Below are 19389 nucleotides of genomic sequence, written 5' to 3' on the forward strand. Positions count from 1 at the left end.
ATCGGAGCTGTCCACAAAAACAAATATTATTTAGATTGGTTAGGTTAGAGTTAGTATATGAATATTTGGTCGCCGAAGGCGACCAGGACGCCGAGAAGCCGAGGCTTGAATAAACAATTACTATTTAGACCGGAGCTGTCCACAAAAACAAATATTATTTAGATTGGTTAGGTTAGAGTTAGTATATGAATATTTGGTCGCCGAAGGCGACCAGCACGCCGAGAAGCCGAGGCTTGAATAAACAATTACTATTTAGATCGGAGCTGTCCACAAAAACAAATATTATTTAGATTGGTTAGGTTAAAGTTAGTATATGAATATTTGGTCGCCGAATTTTCAATTATTTTTAATATTAAAATCGAATACAAAAATCGATTTTCACTTTAAAAAAAATCGATTATTTTTCACATCCCTATTAATTTTATAAACTTAATCGGCCATTTTGAATGTGGTTTATGCTAGACTAGAGGTAATTAGTTTTACAGTGCAAAGTTTACTTTATAAATCCGTTTCTTTTTTATTTTCACGTGAAAGTGCGTTATTTTATTTGCATTTTTTGAAACTTGGCTTTACATACATAATCAACACTGATTTCTCGCGATCATTTTCAGATTTATAGTGATGGCGTCTACAAGTTTTACTCGTGAAAATGATTTTGAGGACGATGGGTCCGTTGTGAATCGTGACTTGAATAGTGAGGAAGTGATCACATTTTCCGGAGCAAAACTCACTTGGAGGTGTTCCAATGAAGGTCCTCCGAGACTCCTAAATAATTAGTATCGTCAAAAAAGTGCGATGGTATTTAAAACTGTTACCTAAAGTAATGTCATATTTACAAGTCTCAGCCAGTCCGATGAAGTCTGATTTGTTTTGAAATATACAAAAGAAACTTCCTAAAATCCTGTTTTTAATTTATTATTCAAACATTTTAAGTAAAATATTAATAATGTTAGCTAAAGTGTTTTTTTACATCTTCCAAAACAATAAAGAACAGACACAAAACAAAGCTGACTTATTAACCTATTACAGCTGAATTTAACATGGATATTAAATAATGTGAAGACAATTACTACCTAATTCAAAATTGTAATTCTTGTTCAATATGCATTAAATGGTGAGTCTTTTAAAAGCTTATAGAATATAAATATGTTAGCTGCATTGATGTAATTATTGCATTTAAACTCACCCCTCATGTGTGGGCCACCCCTGTCTCCGCGAGGTGCAAAGCCCCCAGTCTCTCATACCACCGGGACCACCTAGGTTATCAATCATCAATTGCCAAATCCACCTCCTGAATTACAAATTAAAAGCAAGATGTCAGAAACATGGCTTTGGGTAACGATTTAGAATTACGTCGCCCGAATTGGGGGTTGATAAAAAAAAACTATTATTTCTATTAGTATTTCTAACGCATATTCTGCACTGTAATAGCCCATTTACATTCGCGTACGAGTCGCGAGGCGAGGGACGAGGCGAGGGGCGGGGTGCGAGTGTGAACAGACGCTCGTGGCTCGCCTCGTCCCTCGCCTCGTCCCTCGCGGCGCTCGCGTCCGGAGCGGTTTTTGGGGCACGAGTCAAAGGACCTCGCGTCGCACGCGAGTGGGTGTTTACATTCGCCCTCCCGCTTTATTCTGGCTTCTACATCGTGCCGCGCAGGTTGTGTTTAGTTTTAAATACGCAAAAACAAAAACGCAGTAATCGTATAATGGATTGGTCGCAAGACGAAACATTTAAGTTCATAGAACTATTTCAAAAAGAACGAATAATTTGGGACCCTAAACATAAATGCCACAAGAACAGCCAAAAAGTTAGCGATGCATGGGCGAGATTACATAACAATCATCTCTTTTGATTGAGATTGTTTGATGTTGAGTTAATCATGAATCGATATCATCCACCATCTTCTTGGGCGCCACCGCCGTTTCTTTACTACTTTCCTTTTATTTAAATTAGTGACGTAGCAGTATAAGCCCAGTACGCACAAACTTGTTGCTGCTAAAACTTCGACGTCCTCCATTGTTGCTAGCTCAAAGACGACTGAACTCGGCACGCGAGTGTAAACAGGCAACTCATTTACCATCGATCAACACGAGCCTCGCACGAGGGACGAGGCGAGCCACGAGGCGAGGGACGAAGCGCGAGTGTAAATCCCGTATAACACTTCACTGTTCTGGTAAAATCAACATTGAAAATGGCGCCTACACAGTCAACTGACGAATCTGAATTGAAAATTTCAATACAGAATACAGATTCGTCATTTCAAATTTAAATTTGAAAATGGAGGTTATTAATGTTTTTTTTTTATATCATAATATATGGCCATAGCCATAGTTTTAACTTTATGCCAGTTTCAAGTTAAAGGTTGTGAAACTACACGCGAGAAAAAATAAACAAAGACATCAAAAGGAAATAAAGGGATAAGCTAACCAGCTTATCCCTTTTTAACCAAAAACAAAATATGTAGGTACACAATTTAGCGTTGCCAAATTTCTTTTTAGTCAAGTCGGGATTTTGGCACTTTTAAAGTGAAAAATGCGGGATTCATTTGTCGAAAGCGGGACATAGTAAAAAAAAATTAAATAATCAGAAGTTTTTAAATATTTATGTTTGTAATTGAGTTCAAATCACGTTTGCGTGACAATAGACATCGAAAATAGTCATAGAAGATGTATTTAAATCAGAATAAACCTATCATTAAATAGTTCTTCATCTGATTAAAAAACAAAAAAATCAAAATAAAAAAAGTTTTATTTATTAGAAAAATATAGCGTTTCAAACAATACTCTGAAGAGTGAGTGTTTCAAATTGCAACTTACAATAAGACAGTAATTATAAATAAGAATTACTTATTCATAATATTTCTATGAAGATATAACTTCTTTAAAAGTTTCATTTTTCTCTTTAAAAAAGACGAAGAACTCTTCACAGGATAGCTGCAGATGAAACTTGATGAGAACCCTGATTTCATTAAATTTACGAAGCACTTAAAAAAGAAGGCGGTTTGGAAAGCAGTTTGATGGTAGGATACTTAATATAAAGTTTGAAGATAATCCTGGTATTTTTTTTTGATACTGTTGAAAGAGTTGGTACTTCTTATTGCCATCGAGTTATTCCCGAAAAGCGGGACCAAGCCTGTCCCGCGCGGGACATTTAATTTTGATTTAAAAATCGGGACGTCCCGCCAAAATCGGGACGTCTGGCAACGGTACTACACAACCATATTACATCTTAATATTATTGTTGATAATGAAAGAAGATAATACAATAACGGATAAAGCAAAAGGCAGGAGATTTTAGTCGGAAACGGAACATGAATTATTTGTACGGAATTCAGAAAGGAGGTGCGGTCATATTGGGAACAAGAAAAGAAAATTTGGTCGAGGTCAACAATATCTTTTCCACACTCGCAAATATTACTATCAACAATACGAAGAAATATTATAAATTTTCATGCCGACAATATTAATGGCATCATTCTTTAATTTTTCTTCCTCTTATTTTTGTGATAAACCAGAGCACTGCCATTTTTGGGCTCTGGAACTTGGAAGCCTTTTAATACATTATTATGAGCAACACGATCATAACCATGTCGAGGGTTAGGAGGAGAGCGAGGTTTTAAGAATACTGTCTTTTTATATGAGCGATTAGTAGAATTATTTCGAGATAGAGACATCGCTGCGGAAGAATATACGGGTTTTGGAACTTCCGGAATTGTTGAACTTGCATCTGCGTATGGAGGCTTAACAGAAGGAAAATATTTACTGGCTTCGACATAAGACATGCAGCTCTGAGCCATTTTAACCTTGATTTCGGTCTGTCTGACAAATTCTGGACATAATTTATCTATCGCTGAATGGGGCCCTTCGACTTCACACATTACACAGTACAGAGGATCTTCATCTGACCTGTCACATGATACACCTGCATGTTGACTCCACAATTATAACATATTGGAGTCTTAAAACGACATTGAACTTTGGTATGACCATAACGGCAGCATTTATAGCATTGTATCGTAGGATAAATATATATCTCTACGGGAAGAGCATCTTATTTTAAGTATTGCCGCACGTATAGGTACGGATACATTTTGTTGAACGACCTCTACACTACAATCTACAGGGACCCCGCGAACTAGACCCATTCTTGTTACGCTGAAAGCTCGAATGAAGGCTTTTAACTTTTTCGTTTCTAAAAGATTGCAGCTAAGAAAATTATTGGCGTCTTTAAATTTAAATTATTGGCGGAAAAGCCTATTTCTTCCTATACGCTTTACTCTTCCGGGAATAATATTATTAAATTTGTTCTGCTTTAACAAATTGCCAAATGTTACAGAATGGAGAATGGTCCCGTCGTCAGGTGAACATTGTATACGTTGAACATGTATTAAATAAGGGGAAACATCAGTAGGAACATATTCAGTACGGTCAATCGAACGGGAGTCCGTATTGGTATCTGCAGCTTTGATGTTGTTTGAATTTCCCGCGTTTTTACTAGTAAAATTAAATTAAATTTTCACCACCGTGAAAAAAACGTCTATCATGAACGAAATTACCCTCGCTTTTCTCTTTTAGCTTTTATGAATGAAAAAATAGCGTATTTTTGTTAAACGATGTCTTGATTCATATGAAAAAGGTTAGAATGTTCTATCTTATCTTGTTTGGTATGGTGTCGTCTAGATGGCGTTCTATCGAAATCGCTCTGGTAAAAATTTGCAATATTTTTTTAAAATAATGTTATTTTAAATTGCTTTTACCAAATACATGTAAATAATACATTAATATACCATAGTTTTAGATTTTAAAATATCCGATTCTGTTTTGAATCGAATTTTATCTGTGCATTTCATACTTCTGGACATTTGACATAATAGAAAACTGTAAGTATAGTGCTTTTCATGAAAGAAGTCCCGCGGTGATTTTTGGAACTAAATTTGACAGGTCGGCAATGTTGTCATTCGTCGATGTTATCAATACCGTTTGTTGTGGTAGATTTTTGTGAATTTTTAACTAGCTTAGTGCATTTTAAAGATAGATTACAATGCCAAAAGTTGTAAAAAGTTCGGCTCGAGAAATGATATTGAAGGTGAAAGAGTTCTGTGAAGCGGAACATAAGAATCAAGGTGTTTTAATACCACTAAACAATGTTCGGAAGAGAGTTGCCGCCATAACAGATACATTTTAGAGTTGCCATCTAATAATTTTTTGCTGTATTGATGGGACTTTTATGATATAAATTCATTTTTGCGACAAAATTGAACAAATACATAACGTGATGAAACTAGGTAACTGAAATTAAAACATATATTACATGTTACATAAGCATTATAAACTTAAAGTTATTATTAATTTTAATTGTTCATAATTTAATTGCAGGTGTGTCAGAGAAAACTGTAACAAGAATTACAAATGAAGGTATAACAGCGGCGTGTACTTCGAAAAAAATTGTAACCCAACAATTATGCAATAAAACGCTGAATAAAAAATTGTATTGCCTTTCTTTACCCTATTTTCTAATCTTTTCCCTGTAAGTAGGTAGAGCACCGCTAATATAAGTAAATAAAAATATCCTTTTTACATAACAGAAATATTGTTTCATCGAAGTATGCAGAAAATAATATTATTTGATAAATTACATCTGCTAAATGTAAATAAAATAGGTAATTTTTTTACTCATAAATGGCAACATTGCGTCATGCGATTGCAGCGCCGCGTCTGGGGGACTTCTTACATGAAAAGGACTATACTTTAGTTTATAGTTTAGCAATTTGTGACCTAACATACAATAACAACAATATAATTTAAATATTGATGTATATAGAATTTTAGCCAGTTTTATTTTTCATAACAATATAAAATTATAACCATTTATGTACTTATATAATAAATTTATCTGATCCTTTTCCAAATTCCGCTCCAATTTCTAATCCAATAAAATAAATCTAATAACGCACTTCCTAACTTTTTTGCATGGCTGACGCACAAACCGTGCAGGCCAAGAAAGGGAAAAAAAAAAAACAATATAATTTTTATATTTCAAATAAAATACTAATAATAATTGCGTTCATATTTAGTGGCAACCTAGAATGATCATCTAAGTACTTTGATGCTATCGAATTCAGTAATTTTTAGGTTAAGTAGGTTTTGGTAATTTTAAAAATTTCATATCATGGAATCAAAAGGTTTACAGCGACCAGTAAAGTGTTTTAAATGCAGATATGTGTTAGTTCCTAACTTAGAAACATCAAAATTATGCAGTACAAATTGTGATAGTTATGATCTTAGAAGTTTTATATTTCTTAGTGAAGACAGACTTCCAGATTGGATTAAGATTAAGGTTGAAGAGGAACAATGGACAAAAGGAAAATTACATTGCTCAAATTGTGCTTGTAAATTTGGTTCCTTTGATTTTGTGGCTGGACGAAAGTGTGAGAGCGGAAGTTCTGTTTTGCCTCCAGTTCATTTTATCACAATCCAAGTTCATATACCTATTAAAAATGCAATAAATGAATGTTCTAGATAGTAATATGTTTAATTTCAAATTTTATTTATTTTGTCATCTATAAAAATACAATTATGCCATTATAAAATGTTTTTTAATCAGTGTTCACATCCAAGCTGCAATTTTTGTTATGCAATACCTATTTTCCACTGATATAGACTGAATGTATCAAGCTTCTCTTAGACAAACATAATATTGCTGGCTATATGTATACTACTACTATATCTTTTGAGATCTGTAACTGTAATTTATATTTTTATTATAGCAACTTTATCTCTGGCTGTTTCAGCTGTCACTCTATTAAATATGAATTAAAATGGAAATGAGAATTGAGTGGTTGTTTCAAATAACAAATAGTAACAAGAACAAATTAACAAACTATAATTTATTCAACATCGCATCTGCACTTGGCTGCATCTAATTCCCTTCTTATCTGTGGGCGGCAGCGATAGCGGCGGTGGCCTTTCTCCGGGGCCTCCACAAAGTAAGGATCTTTAAAATATTCTAAATTCTTGATAATTTCTCAAATTTTAACGTGATGTTTAAATGTGGTTTAGTCTGATGTATGACACATATTATTGTTTAGGCATTGTATTTCACACAAACTTACATGTAATCCATAAATGTGCATTTGTGCATAATTGAACAAATTTGATTATCTATTGTATGAGACATGATATTTTGAGGTGATGTTGGAAATTCATAGGATACTAGCAAACTCGGCGAACTCCGTTTCGCCACCAGATGGCTTCGTTTTATGTAACATTTCGTTTGGTGATCCCGCTTTTCTGTTGAAATTTTTTGCTGTAAACCTCACGGAGCCCGAGACCTTTCCAACGAATGCAAGACCGTGGAAATCGGTTCGTGCGTTCTGGAGTTATAGCGTCAGGAAGGAAAACCCGACTTATTTTTATATAGTAGATAACAGTTAAATTTAAAAGCGCCGCCATCTATGACTCTTAATACTATCCTGAGACAAAGCCATGCCTCTGACAGTTAACAGGTGTGAGAGACCACCCGGAGGGCCATCTCATGCGGCGACGACATAGTGGGTCACACACGGAGGACCACAACCTAAACGCGGAAGGTGAGATGGAGATGACAGACCCGGACAACACAATCCGGCCCCATAGCCCAATAATGTATATGAGCCAGTGTAAGTAAAAAAAATGTGTGCGTGTACTAGGTGTACACACGTAAGAAGTGAATCTTCTTTATGACCTTATTTTTCGAATAATGATCTACTATATGCAACTTTACAGAAATTGGTTAAATAAAGTTAAATTAGATAAAGTTTAACAAAAGGCTTTTATTATCATAGACATGAATACAAATACAATTATTTCATTTTAACTTATTACTGTACTAGCGACCCGCCCCGGCTTCGCACGGGTGCAATGTTGATACTAAATACACTACAGAAAAACTGTGCGGCCGGCCGGTACCGCCCCGCCGCAAACGCTACGTCCCGCAATTTTTAAATCTGTAATATCTTCGAAAATATTCACTTAAATCATACGGTGTAAAGGGCCATATAGATCTATATTAAATGAACAATGTATTCAAGGTATTTAATTGGTTAAGGATTAATGCTGTATTGGTTAAAATCGCTTCGAAAATTAGCCATTATTTGTCGTAAAAAGTAAATGACAAAAAAAAGTTATTGTGGGTTATCCATAAGAGATAGACATATACCATCACGGACTTTTCTGTAGACCTTTTCAATGTGTACAATACTTAGTACATTATTTTGATAAAACTCGTAGGGTTCAGCCTGCGTTTGCAATGTAAGCGGAAAAAATTTAATTATTTACGACATCACATTAGAAACCTCAAAAATAACAGTACTTCTCCACTATTTAATGGATGTTATTATACATATAAACCTTCCTCTTGAATCACTCTATCTATTAAAAAAAACCGCATCAATCCGTTGTGTAGTTTCAAAGATTTAAGCATACAAAGGGAAATAGGGACAGAGAAAGCGACTTTGTTTTATACTATGTAGTATCTTAGTACCTATGTACTACATAATAGTACAGTAATAAGTAATTACAGAATTTCATTAATTGTAATAGAATTATTAGTATTACTATCATTGTTATCGTTATTATATATTTTTGTTACTAATGGCTTCGAATCTCTTCGGATCAACCGTGGTAGGAACAAGAAAAAGATGGCGCGTAACCGAAAAATGTGACAAATGTGTGTAAATTTTTTTCCAACGCCGATAAAGAAGTTTGACTTCAAAAAGCAACATGGCGCGTAACCTGCTACAAAATTTCTCCCATACGTCCATAAAGAAGTTTCACTTCAAAAGATGGCGCGTAACGAAAAAATGTTACACTAAATTTTTTTCCAACCCCGATAAAGAAGTTTCACTTCAAACATTTTTGTAAATGAATACAAAACTTATGAAATCTCATAATACTATGCAATGAGTAGTCTGATTAATTTTATTTAAAATCAGTGGATTTCATTTATTATGACTGATTGCCATTTAGCTATGTATTAAAAGCATTCTTTTGTACAAAATTCACATAACTATACTTATAAAGATTATTATTATACATTTTTGTTAAACATTGTAAGTCAACCGCCAGATTATAACTTGGTAAGTAATAATAAGAGCGAAAGCGGTACCCCTCCTACCTAAGTATGGTATATACACCAATGGCACTACAACCTTTTAGGTCTGGGCCTCAGATTTCTGTATCTGTTTCGTTATCATTTCTAATAGGCAAGTATAGTTATATTGTTTTTTTGGGTCTAAGGCAGAAAGCCCATTGGTGCACAGCGGGATCGAATCTACGACTAGTCACACACTAAAGCCACTGCTCTCTTTCTCTCTCTTTATGTATAACTTAGATTTTTGCCATATGTGAGTCATGGTTTACGCTAAGTAATTCTCGCTTCTGAATCTTATCCTCAATATCTGATGATGTCGCCCGGTACAGAAATTCAAAAGTTGGGATCGTAATTGATACGGTTTTGGGAGTTACAGAGTACAGGCGTTATGCCTTCAAATCCTTACGCATCATTGGATTTTCAATGTAAGGCCTACAACGCACTAGCGGCTGGCCGCTATGCGGTGTGCCGCTGCGGCAGGCCGCACATCGATTATTACATGAAACCGCACGATAACGACGCACTGACTTGCGGCCAACCGTCAACCGCTCCGGTTGATCTAGAGCTGCGGCGAGCCGCACCGGTTGAATGATGCGGCGCGCCGCATCCCCCCCACGCACTCGGTGCGGTTAGCCGCAAATACCAAATCCTAGTCCTACCCGCCTCAGTCATCGCTTGTTCCTTGCGCTAGACACTAGGCAGAGTTTTTTGACGATATTTTCTACGATGATATAAATAAATAACTGCCGCAACTTCTTCAACGTCCATCATGTGCAATATTTCAAGAAGCACAGACGAGTGACGATTGCCGCAGACCGCAATAGGGACAGTTAGCCGGAATACGGCATGCCGCTACGGCAGACCGTATATACCGCGGCCTGCCGCAGCGGCACACCGCATCGCGGCCAGCCGCTAGTGCGTTGTAGGCCTAACTTGGTCCTACGGTAAGAACGGGTTAGTGAGAAAATCGGTAAGTAGACCGAAAATCAAAAACGTATCACGCACGGGTGACCGCTTTTAATGAAACGCACAGTCCATTGCGTACGGAAGTAGTCACTTTATACAAAATGTTACTAGAGTTATAAATCTGTTAAAAATCGTAACGCCTAACAGTGTCGTGTTACTGAACTTAATTTATGTTTTTATGAAAGTAATATAATACAAAATATTAAGTTCACTACTTTCATTAAGAAACTAACACAAAACGGCGTTAAAAAAAAGTGTTAAGATATATGTATGTGATGTTTCTAATTTGATTTTGGAACGAAGTTCCTTATCGCGCGTTGTGGAAGGGGGCTAGACGGAAAAAATTCTTACGAAAAGTTGTCACGACACTTTTTTGCTATTTGCTATTGTAATACACCGGTTCTCGTCCGATCACCGAAGTGAAGCAACGTCGGGCGAGGTCAGTACTTGGATGGGTGACCGCCTGAGAACACCTCGTGATGTTGGCTTTTTTTTGTAGGGATAAGAAATGAAAATTATTTTTGGAATCACTTAACTAAATTAGTCTTGTTGGAACGAAGTTATCGAGCGTGCGAAAGGGGGCTAGACGGAATAAATTAAGACCAAAAGTTGTAACGACACTTTTTGCTATAGTTGCTATATTTTACATTTTCGATTTAGCTATCGCCAACGTCCATACCACGTTGAATACACCGGTTCTCGTCCGATCACCGAAGTTATGCAACGTCGGGCGAGGTCAGTACTTGGATGGGTGACCGCCTGGGAAACACCTCGTGATGTTGGCTTTTTTTTTCGTCGTAAGATTGGTGTCGAGAAAATCTATCATACTGTTATGATACCAATTAACATATAAATTAATCGAAAGGAATTTCGTTCCATCCGGGTGTGTCCCTTGACACCTCTAAAGTTTTTTTTCTATAATAGTTTTATTAAAATTGGAAAATCAAATACAGTTGTTTGATTGTTAAACTGAGCGTTTCTTAAGGCAGTATTTGCCACACAACGATTATGTGGAACCAGACTGAAGTATTTCCGAACCAATTCGATTTAGGGTCCTTCAAGAATTAAATACCAATTCTAAAAAGACCGTCAATGTAAGTCTCCATGGGCTTACCACCTAACCTCAGGCTCACCTGATAGCCTCCTGCCCGTTTGCCGCCTATTATATATATAAAAAATGTGTGCGTGTACTAGGTGTACACACGTAAGAAGTGAAACTTCTTTATGACCTTATTTTTCGAAAAATTATCTACTATATGCAACTTTACAGAAATTGGTTAAATAAAGTTAAATTAGATAAAGTTTAACAAAAGGCTTTTATTATCATAGACATGAATACAAATACAATTATTTAATTTTAACTTATTACTGTACTACTATGTAGTACTAAGATTATTACAGAATTTCATTAATTGTAATAGAATTATTAGTATTACTATCATTGTTATCGTTATTATATATTTTTGTTACTAATGGCTTCGAATCTCTTCGGATCAACCGTGGTAGGGACAAGAAAAAGATGGCGCGTAACCGAAAAATGTGACAAATGTGTGTAAATTTTTTTCCAATGGCGATAAAGAAGTTTGACTTCAAAAAGCAACATGGCGCGTAACCTGCTACAAAATTTCTCCCATACGTCGATAAAGAAGTTTCACTTCAAAAGATGGCGCGTAATGGAAAAATGTGACGCGTAACGAAAAAATGTTACACTAAATTTTTTTCCAACCCCGATAAAGAAGTTTCACTTCAAAAACCAGAAAATTTTGAGATATTTTTTGGTTAACTTGATTGCTTGACTCCATAAAAGATAGATTTTATTGCCTACATATACTTATATGGTATAAAAACGCTTTTTTTCTCTCTATTTGTTTAGTTAGTTCGTTTCGTTTTTGTGTTGATTGTATTAACTCTATAGTTTGTAAGGAATTTGTACTGTGATGTACCCTTCAGGCGCCAAGGTTAAACTCCAAAGTATTTTTGGTGTTTTTGTAGTTTATCTATAATCAACCATTTATGTGTCGCGACCCACGAAAATGCCTAAATGTAAGTACTTGTATGTAAAACAGTCTTGCAACACCGTCACTGTAAAATTATAATAATATACATAGCGCGTTATTTTTGACGTGACAACGTCATATAATTCGATGGAGCCGGCTGCACGCACGAAAAAACATGATGCGGCGTTACCTCGCTCTGAGGCGTTCCATTTAAAATTGACATAATTGTATTTATGCGTACAAATAAATGTAACTTGATCAATTCAATTGTGATTTCCATTTACCTCCTTCTCTATATCCATACAAAATACCTATCAAACAAATAAAATTTAATTATTTTTTTTTTTTTGAAAAAATGCAACCATCCCATCAATATTTTTTATGACGTTGTCACGTTCAACTATCGTCAGTAAACCGATTACAGACAACCGATTTTTAACAACTCTTTTGTACCTATATGTAATTATGTACCAACTTGAGAAACGATGGTTTAAGCAATAATAATAATTCTAAGATAAATTTTTGTACAAGATATTTTTTGTTGAGTTGAGAAGTAAAAGAAATGAAACGAAATTAAAAATAACATGTTTATATATTAAACAAGTTCCATAAAAATACACAAATCTATAAACACACATTCAAACTGAGTACATAAACGATATAAAACCTTAATTAATTGGAAGAGAAGTGCGTGATAGATATTTCACTTGGACATTTGTCGGTGGCAGTATTGTATTCGTATGTTTTAAGGTTTAACGCGTGTCGCTGGGCACTGATATTCCAATGGCAGGGCGACACCGCCAGCGACGTTTTCACGCCAAGTCTTCTCCCTTACCGTCCAATCTCTTGAGCTGAAAAAATATAAAGATATATTGTACTGGGCAGCACGCTGAACAATTCTTTTATGTCAACGTAAAATTGTAAAAACCGTTAGATTGTAATCTATCTCGCGAGATTGTAAACTGTCGAAAAATTGTGAACTCAACATACTGCTTACAATTTAACGTATTTTTATTCGGTAGATTGTAATCTATCGAAGTGAAATCGTCAAATTGTGAAACGGTACGCACCTCGCGCGCTGATTGGTCGGCTTTATAGTAGACTGTTATATGTCCATAGAGTTAGGAATGAAACAAGGGTATCGGTCAAATAAAATGAATGCACTTCAAAAATTAGTATTTATTACTTAGTAGGTAATCAATAATTCTGACATCACATGATGAAAAAAAAATATATCAAAATAAAAAAATTAGAAACGTAACAATATTTTCTCTTCAAACACAAATTAAAATTGAAAAATTAATGAAATTTTCTTTTAGAAAAAAACGATCACAAAATAATATCAAAATATTTACAATTTTACGTTAACATATACACAAAACATTTACGTGATAAATATTTAGTACAAAATACGGTGTACACTCCATGTAACGTTCCGCTGTTTAACGACAAACTCCCTAAAGCGTCGAAATCAATTGGCTTTCTTTGGTTTAGCTTGTCTTCGTATGTACTTTATTATAAAAAGTAATAAAGTACATACTTTTTAAGTTGCTTAAATAGTAAAAACTGCGCAGTACATTCTTTCGTCGTACCTACGCTAACTGTGTCGCTTTGTAATCCTAGCCTGCAATAAACTCGACAGTCGGCATCATGCATACGAACTTTCTTAGAAATTCGTTCTATTTGGAACGAAGTTCCTTATCGCGCGTTGTGAAAGGGGGCTAGACGGAAAAAATTCTTACGAAAAGTTGTCACGACACTTTTTTGCTATTTGCTATTGTAATACACCGGTTCTCGTCCGATCACCGAAGTTAAGCAACGTCGGGCGAGGTCAGTACTTGGATGGGTGACCGCCTGGGAACACCTCGTGATGTTGGCTTTTTTTTTTCGTCGTAAGATTGGTGTCGAGAAAATCTATCATACTGTTATGATACCAATTAACATATAAATTAATCGAAAGGAATTTCGTTCCATCCGGGTGTCCCTTGACACCTCTAAAGTTTTTTTACAAATTGGGATTGATTGCACGCGTAGACTGTTGTTGACCATGACTAATAAGTAGGAGTCCATACGTTTTCCTTCTGTCCATTTAACGACAGCTGTCTATTACGCGATAATATGCACAGTCTCTTCAGTGTCGTTATATAGAGTGTACACTGTAGATTGTTTATTAAGAAAAAGAAACAGAAAAATAAGTCAAAGTCAGTACTTAGAACAAACAATTCTGCTATTGGTTCTCTTGTTAAATTAATACGAAAGAAGAGAGGAGAAGGAATCAAGCTGTGATTTTGGCGGGGTCACACGTTATTACATTTAAAACATTATTTAATTAATAAAAGTAAATGTAATAAAAGACGGCTCATTTGTCTAGTGGTTAGTACGCCTGACTGTGAATCCATGGGCCCCGGGTTCGAACCCCGGCTGAGACAAACATTGATGTGATGAGCATTTGGTGTTGTGCTTAGGTCTTGGGTGTTTAAATGTGTATTTATATCTATAATATGTATGTATATCCGTTGCCTAGTACCCATAACACAAGCTTCACCAGCTTAGCATGGGACTAGGTTAATTGTTGTGAATAATTGTGCAATAAAAAAAAATGTTCTTGTCCTTATTTCCAACCATTGTTTGGCCGTGGCATTTTAATAAATTCAATAAAAAATTATAAAATGCCAGAATTCACTTACGTATTAATTACGATTATAAGTAGGTATGTACAGACTTCGTCAGACAATTTAATTAACTGAAATCGTTCTAAGAACGTGATTTTACTGAGGTGCCCGTATTCTTTTTGGGCTGAATTATGTCGAGAGTATACCAGAGCCATTTAAATACTGATTCTGAAGAGTATAAAAATGTTACAATAACTAAAAAAACTTGGAACAAAACAGTGCAACAACAGACGCATGCAGTGACCTCGAACTTGACCGAGTGAATGGTTTTCAAGGTCGAAATAAATGAAGATCTCTTTCTATAGTCGTATTTTTAATTAGACGAAGTCAACTGACGTTTACGGTGTTGTCAGTTTTTAATGAAATAAAAATAGTGTTGTGACAAAGTAAAAACCCCTAAATTAATGATCGGTGATGGCACTAGTCGCCACGCCGCGCTTTGTAATAAGACGTAAAAAAACTGATTGTAGTTACATAGTACTAGTACCTTACTTATATCAAAGCACTTTTATACAATTTTAAAATAGAAATAATATTCTTTTATTGTTTGAAATGATTAACTATTCACACTCATTGTTCATTTATCTGATTGAACAAGAACTGAACGCATCACTATTACTTTAAACATGGCAACATTATTTTACAAAGTGACATTAGCTACTGTCAGTTGGCTTCGTCTAATTAAAAATTCGACTATAATTGTATTGTATCGTTTTGCTTACAGTATTTTCAACCGTCCACGCTGTTGAAGTCAGCCGTCCAGTACGCTTGTAAAGAATTGTATTCATACAAAATATAGAATACTTACAAATTCTATATTTTCTAAGGGATTTGTAGGAAAATTATCAAAGTATATCGCACCAGAATATAATAAAATCAGCAAGTTTATCAACTAACGGATATCCATTCGTAAAGGCCGATTTACATTATCTTAGTGTTTAGGAGAGTACTTTAGTTGAAACATGTAAACGCTACTTGCTTTAGTAAACGCTACTTGCTTTAGTACGGTTCTACTTGACTTTCAAGTTGAATCAAAATAGAATCGCTTTTTATTTTTGTTTCAAGTGATACCCCTCCTGCGCCCGCGCGCCCCCCGAGATCTTCCCTCGTTGTGTGTAAACACGTAACTTAGTAAAATCTTTAGGAGAGTGCATAAGTGCCGTGAAACGCGTGCGTGTTTTTTGATTTTTAAAGATGGCTAAATGGTCGGAAGATACAACTATCAAATTTGTGTCTGAATATGTTGTTCACGAATGTTTGTGGAACGTTAAAAACAATTTATACAAAATCAAACAGGCAACTCGCAACGCACTAAAGCACTAAAGAACTTGCCTTTCAAGTTGTACTAAAGCACTCTCCTAAACACTAAGATAATGTAAATCGGCCTTAAGATTCTACGGTTAAGTTAGATTAGTGACTTACCTATTCAACCAATCAGTATGCACATGTCGTTTGGTTATCGCTTACTAATTATTTACGCGTGAGTTCGGTTAGTTTATCAATTTGCGAAATGGGCGTTAAATAATAATATTTATCTCTCGTTTAGAATCCTACGAAAGTTTATATGCGGATTTTGGTATCTTCCATATATACTAAAATATTGTGGTTGTATTATCTTTGTTTAAAATCATCGTGATTCATGTGAACTTTTTGTTTTTCATGTGTCCTATTATCTTTCATTATTGTCCCATCTACTTTTTCAAAAGTTTTAATTGCTTGCATTCCATTAGTTTCGTCTAAGTCGTCTTATGTAACTTTGGACTTCTTGCGCTCACCTTATCGAATTTAAGTTCTTTTTCTCACAGTATTTGCCTGTAAGAGATCGCTCGAAAGCGATAAGGCCGCCAGTTGCACTCCTTTTCAATTAATTATTTTTACTGTACTATATTTCTGTATACTTGTAACGAAGTGTTAATAAATATACAAACTAAAATTTTATAGATAGGTACATATTTATTTTTCGTTTGACTTCTCTATCTGAATATGTACTAAAGTCTTGAAAGAGATTAACCTATGTGTACCCAACAATTACGTGTGGCGTAGGCGGCGTCCACGTCTACTAGCAGTGCCCAGTGCTAGAACAAATTTGCTAGGCAAAGCTGCGATAACGCGCACCTTAAGGCCGATTTACATTATCTTAGTGTTTAGAAGAGTGCTTTAGGATAGTACTTTAGTTGAAACATGTAAACGCTACTTGCTTTAGTACGGTTCTACTTGACTTTCAAGTTGAATCAAAATAGAATCGCTTTTTATTTTTGTTTCAAGTGATACCCCTCCCGCGCCCGCGCAACCCTCGAGATCTTCCCTCGTTGTGTGTAAACACGTAATTTAGTAAAATCTTTAGGAGAGTGCACAATTGTCGTGAAACGCGTGCGGGTTTTTTGATTTTTAAAGATGGCTAAATGGTCGGAACATACAACTATCAAATTTGTGTCTGAATATGTTGTTCACTTATGTTTGAGGAACGTTAAAAACAATTTATACAAAAACAAACAGGCTAGGCATTCGGCATACCCTGCCTTAAAAGAAGCTATTTTGTTTATTATTTATATTCAGTTTATTTATTTCGAATAAAATCTCGTCTTCTATTTGTTCCATAACTACAGTTAGTATTTTGCGTAGAATAGAGCGTATTTGCCGACGTCGTTGCGCGTTCATTGTGGCGCTGAAATGATACTCTACTGGAAGAAATGTAAACGTTCACTCGCAACGCACTAAAGCACTAAAGAACTTGCCTTTCAAGTTGTACTAAAGCACTCTCCTAAACACTAAGATAATGTAAATTGGCCTTTACATATACTCAATGAAGTAGCGGACGGCACAGATCTTTTTACATGTTCCCTGAGTGAGTTCACAAAAATCGCACTTTATATATATGTTATAATTAATATTTACATTGTTCAAAACAAAATACAATTTTATTGTAACATTAAAATTCAAGACTTAGGCTATAAAAATATTTACGTTCATTCCTTTAGTCTAAGTAATTATAATTTCACCAATTTTAAGCATTTCTTTATCATTATATACAAAATGTAACAGGGAGTGATTTAATTTATTTCTATTATGATATGTTATATTTAAGGACCACACTATTGTATTAGGTTAGCCTGTAAAGATAGTGATGTGGAGAAAAATAAATCTAGAGTTTAGAAGAATGCTCTTACCTCTTTTTCGTCACCAGCAACGGGCCTGTATCGGGGAGGAATGTCAACTGGAGCTGCAGAGAAGCCATGGACGTATAATAAAGCAGCGGCAACACCACCAGCCACCGGACCAGCCCAGTATACCTAAATAAATTATAGTTTAGAGGCCATGCATAAAGTACGTCACACCAATTTTAGGACTTTTGAACCCCTCCCCCCGTCCTTGTCACAGGTTGTCATTTGCCCCTCTTGATGTGACGTCACACATTTTTTAAATTTATGTATGTATTTAAAAATAATCGTTGTAATAACAACTTTAAACAATTCGCGTAAGGTTGATCTTGCAATAATATATGCTTGTAACTTATAGAAAGAGATAGAAATAGTGTTTCGGGACACTTTCGAGCGTTACTTTTATTCGAGACTGTGCATCTTGGGTTTTTTGTATATCAATGGTTTTAGTATTTAAAATTTTAACATGTGACGTCACATATTGACCCCCCCATGCCCCTTGTCACACGATGTCATACTTCGGTGATACCCTCCCTCCCCATTAACGTGTGACGTACTTTATGGATGGCCCCTTATGACAGATTAAACACATAAGTGACCCACTAGTGTCAACCATTGCATGGGAATGCTTGCTCACGTTTCACGTGACTTATTTAACTATTTTTCACACTACAAAAACAATATCAGTGTGGTTAGCAATTGCATTGTAAAATGTAATGTGTTAATGCTGTATGAGTAACAGATAATAATAAAAATTAATAAAAGGAAGATTTAAAACAAATTAAAAAACTTTGGTCCCTGTGGCAGTGTACCTTTTAGCAGCATTTCCTCTCTGTATTGCGATACTTATTCGTTGAAGAAAGCACCAGCTCTGGGGCTACCGGTACTATCTACTAGAGGCCAACGACTCATTGGTCTAGTGGTGAGTACCCCTGACTGCGAATCCATGGGTCCCGGGTTCGATCCCCGGCTGAGACGAACATCGATGTGATGAGCATTTGGTGTTGTGCTTAGGTCTTGGGTGTTTAAATATGTATTTATATGTCTATCTATCTATAATATGTATGTATATCCGTTGCCTAGTACCCATAACACAAGCTTCGCTAGGTAAGAATGGACTAGGTCAATTGGTGTGAATTGTCTTTAAAAAAAAAAAACTTAAATCTTTAATTAGCTGTACACCGGAACCCCACGGCCTAAGAGTCTACTCCAAAGGGAACAATAATCAAAGATGGAGAAATAATGTCAAATATGAAAAAAAAATATATAATCTGTTGGCATTTTTAAACACTATAATTAGATGTTTTAACAAAATTAATTAAACCGACTTGAAGTAAATTTTCATAAACTCTTCAATAGATGGCGCTGTATACAACGTCTCGTTATGTATATTTAATCCGTTATCTATTACCATACAATGCATTACCCAGATTTGGCATCATTACTTTAATGTATTCATTATTTTAT

General features: G+C 35.3%; 1 protein-coding gene, 1 long non-coding RNA gene and 1 other non-coding gene across 3 annotated transcripts in view; 2 read left to right on the forward strand and 1 right to left on the reverse strand.

Annotated features, from left to right (window-relative positions):
* The first annotated feature begins 314 nt into the window (after positions 1 to 314).
* LOC125061786 lies at positions 315 to 816 on the forward strand. Its single transcript, XR_007119079.1, has 2 exons — positions 315 to 533; positions 612 to 816. It is a non-coding gene; the product is annotated as an uncharacterized LOC125061786 (long non-coding RNA).
* A 9944-nt stretch (positions 817 to 10760) lies between these two features.
* On the forward strand, positions 10761 to 10880 carry LOC125061959. The gene has a single exon (XR_007119119.1). It is a non-coding gene; the product is annotated as a 5S ribosomal RNA (ribosomal RNA).
* Positions 10881 to 12665: 1785 nt separating this feature from the next.
* LOC125061753 (aquaporin AQPAe.a) overlaps positions 12666 to 19389 on the reverse strand; it is a 72732-nt gene continuing 66008 nt past the window's right edge. Inside the window, exons 6-7 of the mRNA XM_047667342.1 lie at positions 17932 to 18054; positions 12666 to 12943 (exon numbers count right to left, since the gene is read on the reverse strand). Coding sequence (XP_047523298.1) covers positions 12905 to 12943; positions 17932 to 18054 — 162 coding nt within the window. The 3' untranslated portion in view covers positions 12666 to 12904. The remainder of the gene's footprint in view (positions 12944 to 17931; positions 18055 to 19389) is intronic.

The sequence above is a fragment of the Pieris napi genome, chromosome 24 (assembly GCF_905475465.1).
Source record: "Pieris napi chromosome 24, ilPieNapi1.2, whole genome shotgun sequence".
Lineage (NCBI taxonomy): Eukaryota > Metazoa > Arthropoda > Insecta > Lepidoptera > Pieridae > Pieris > Pieris napi.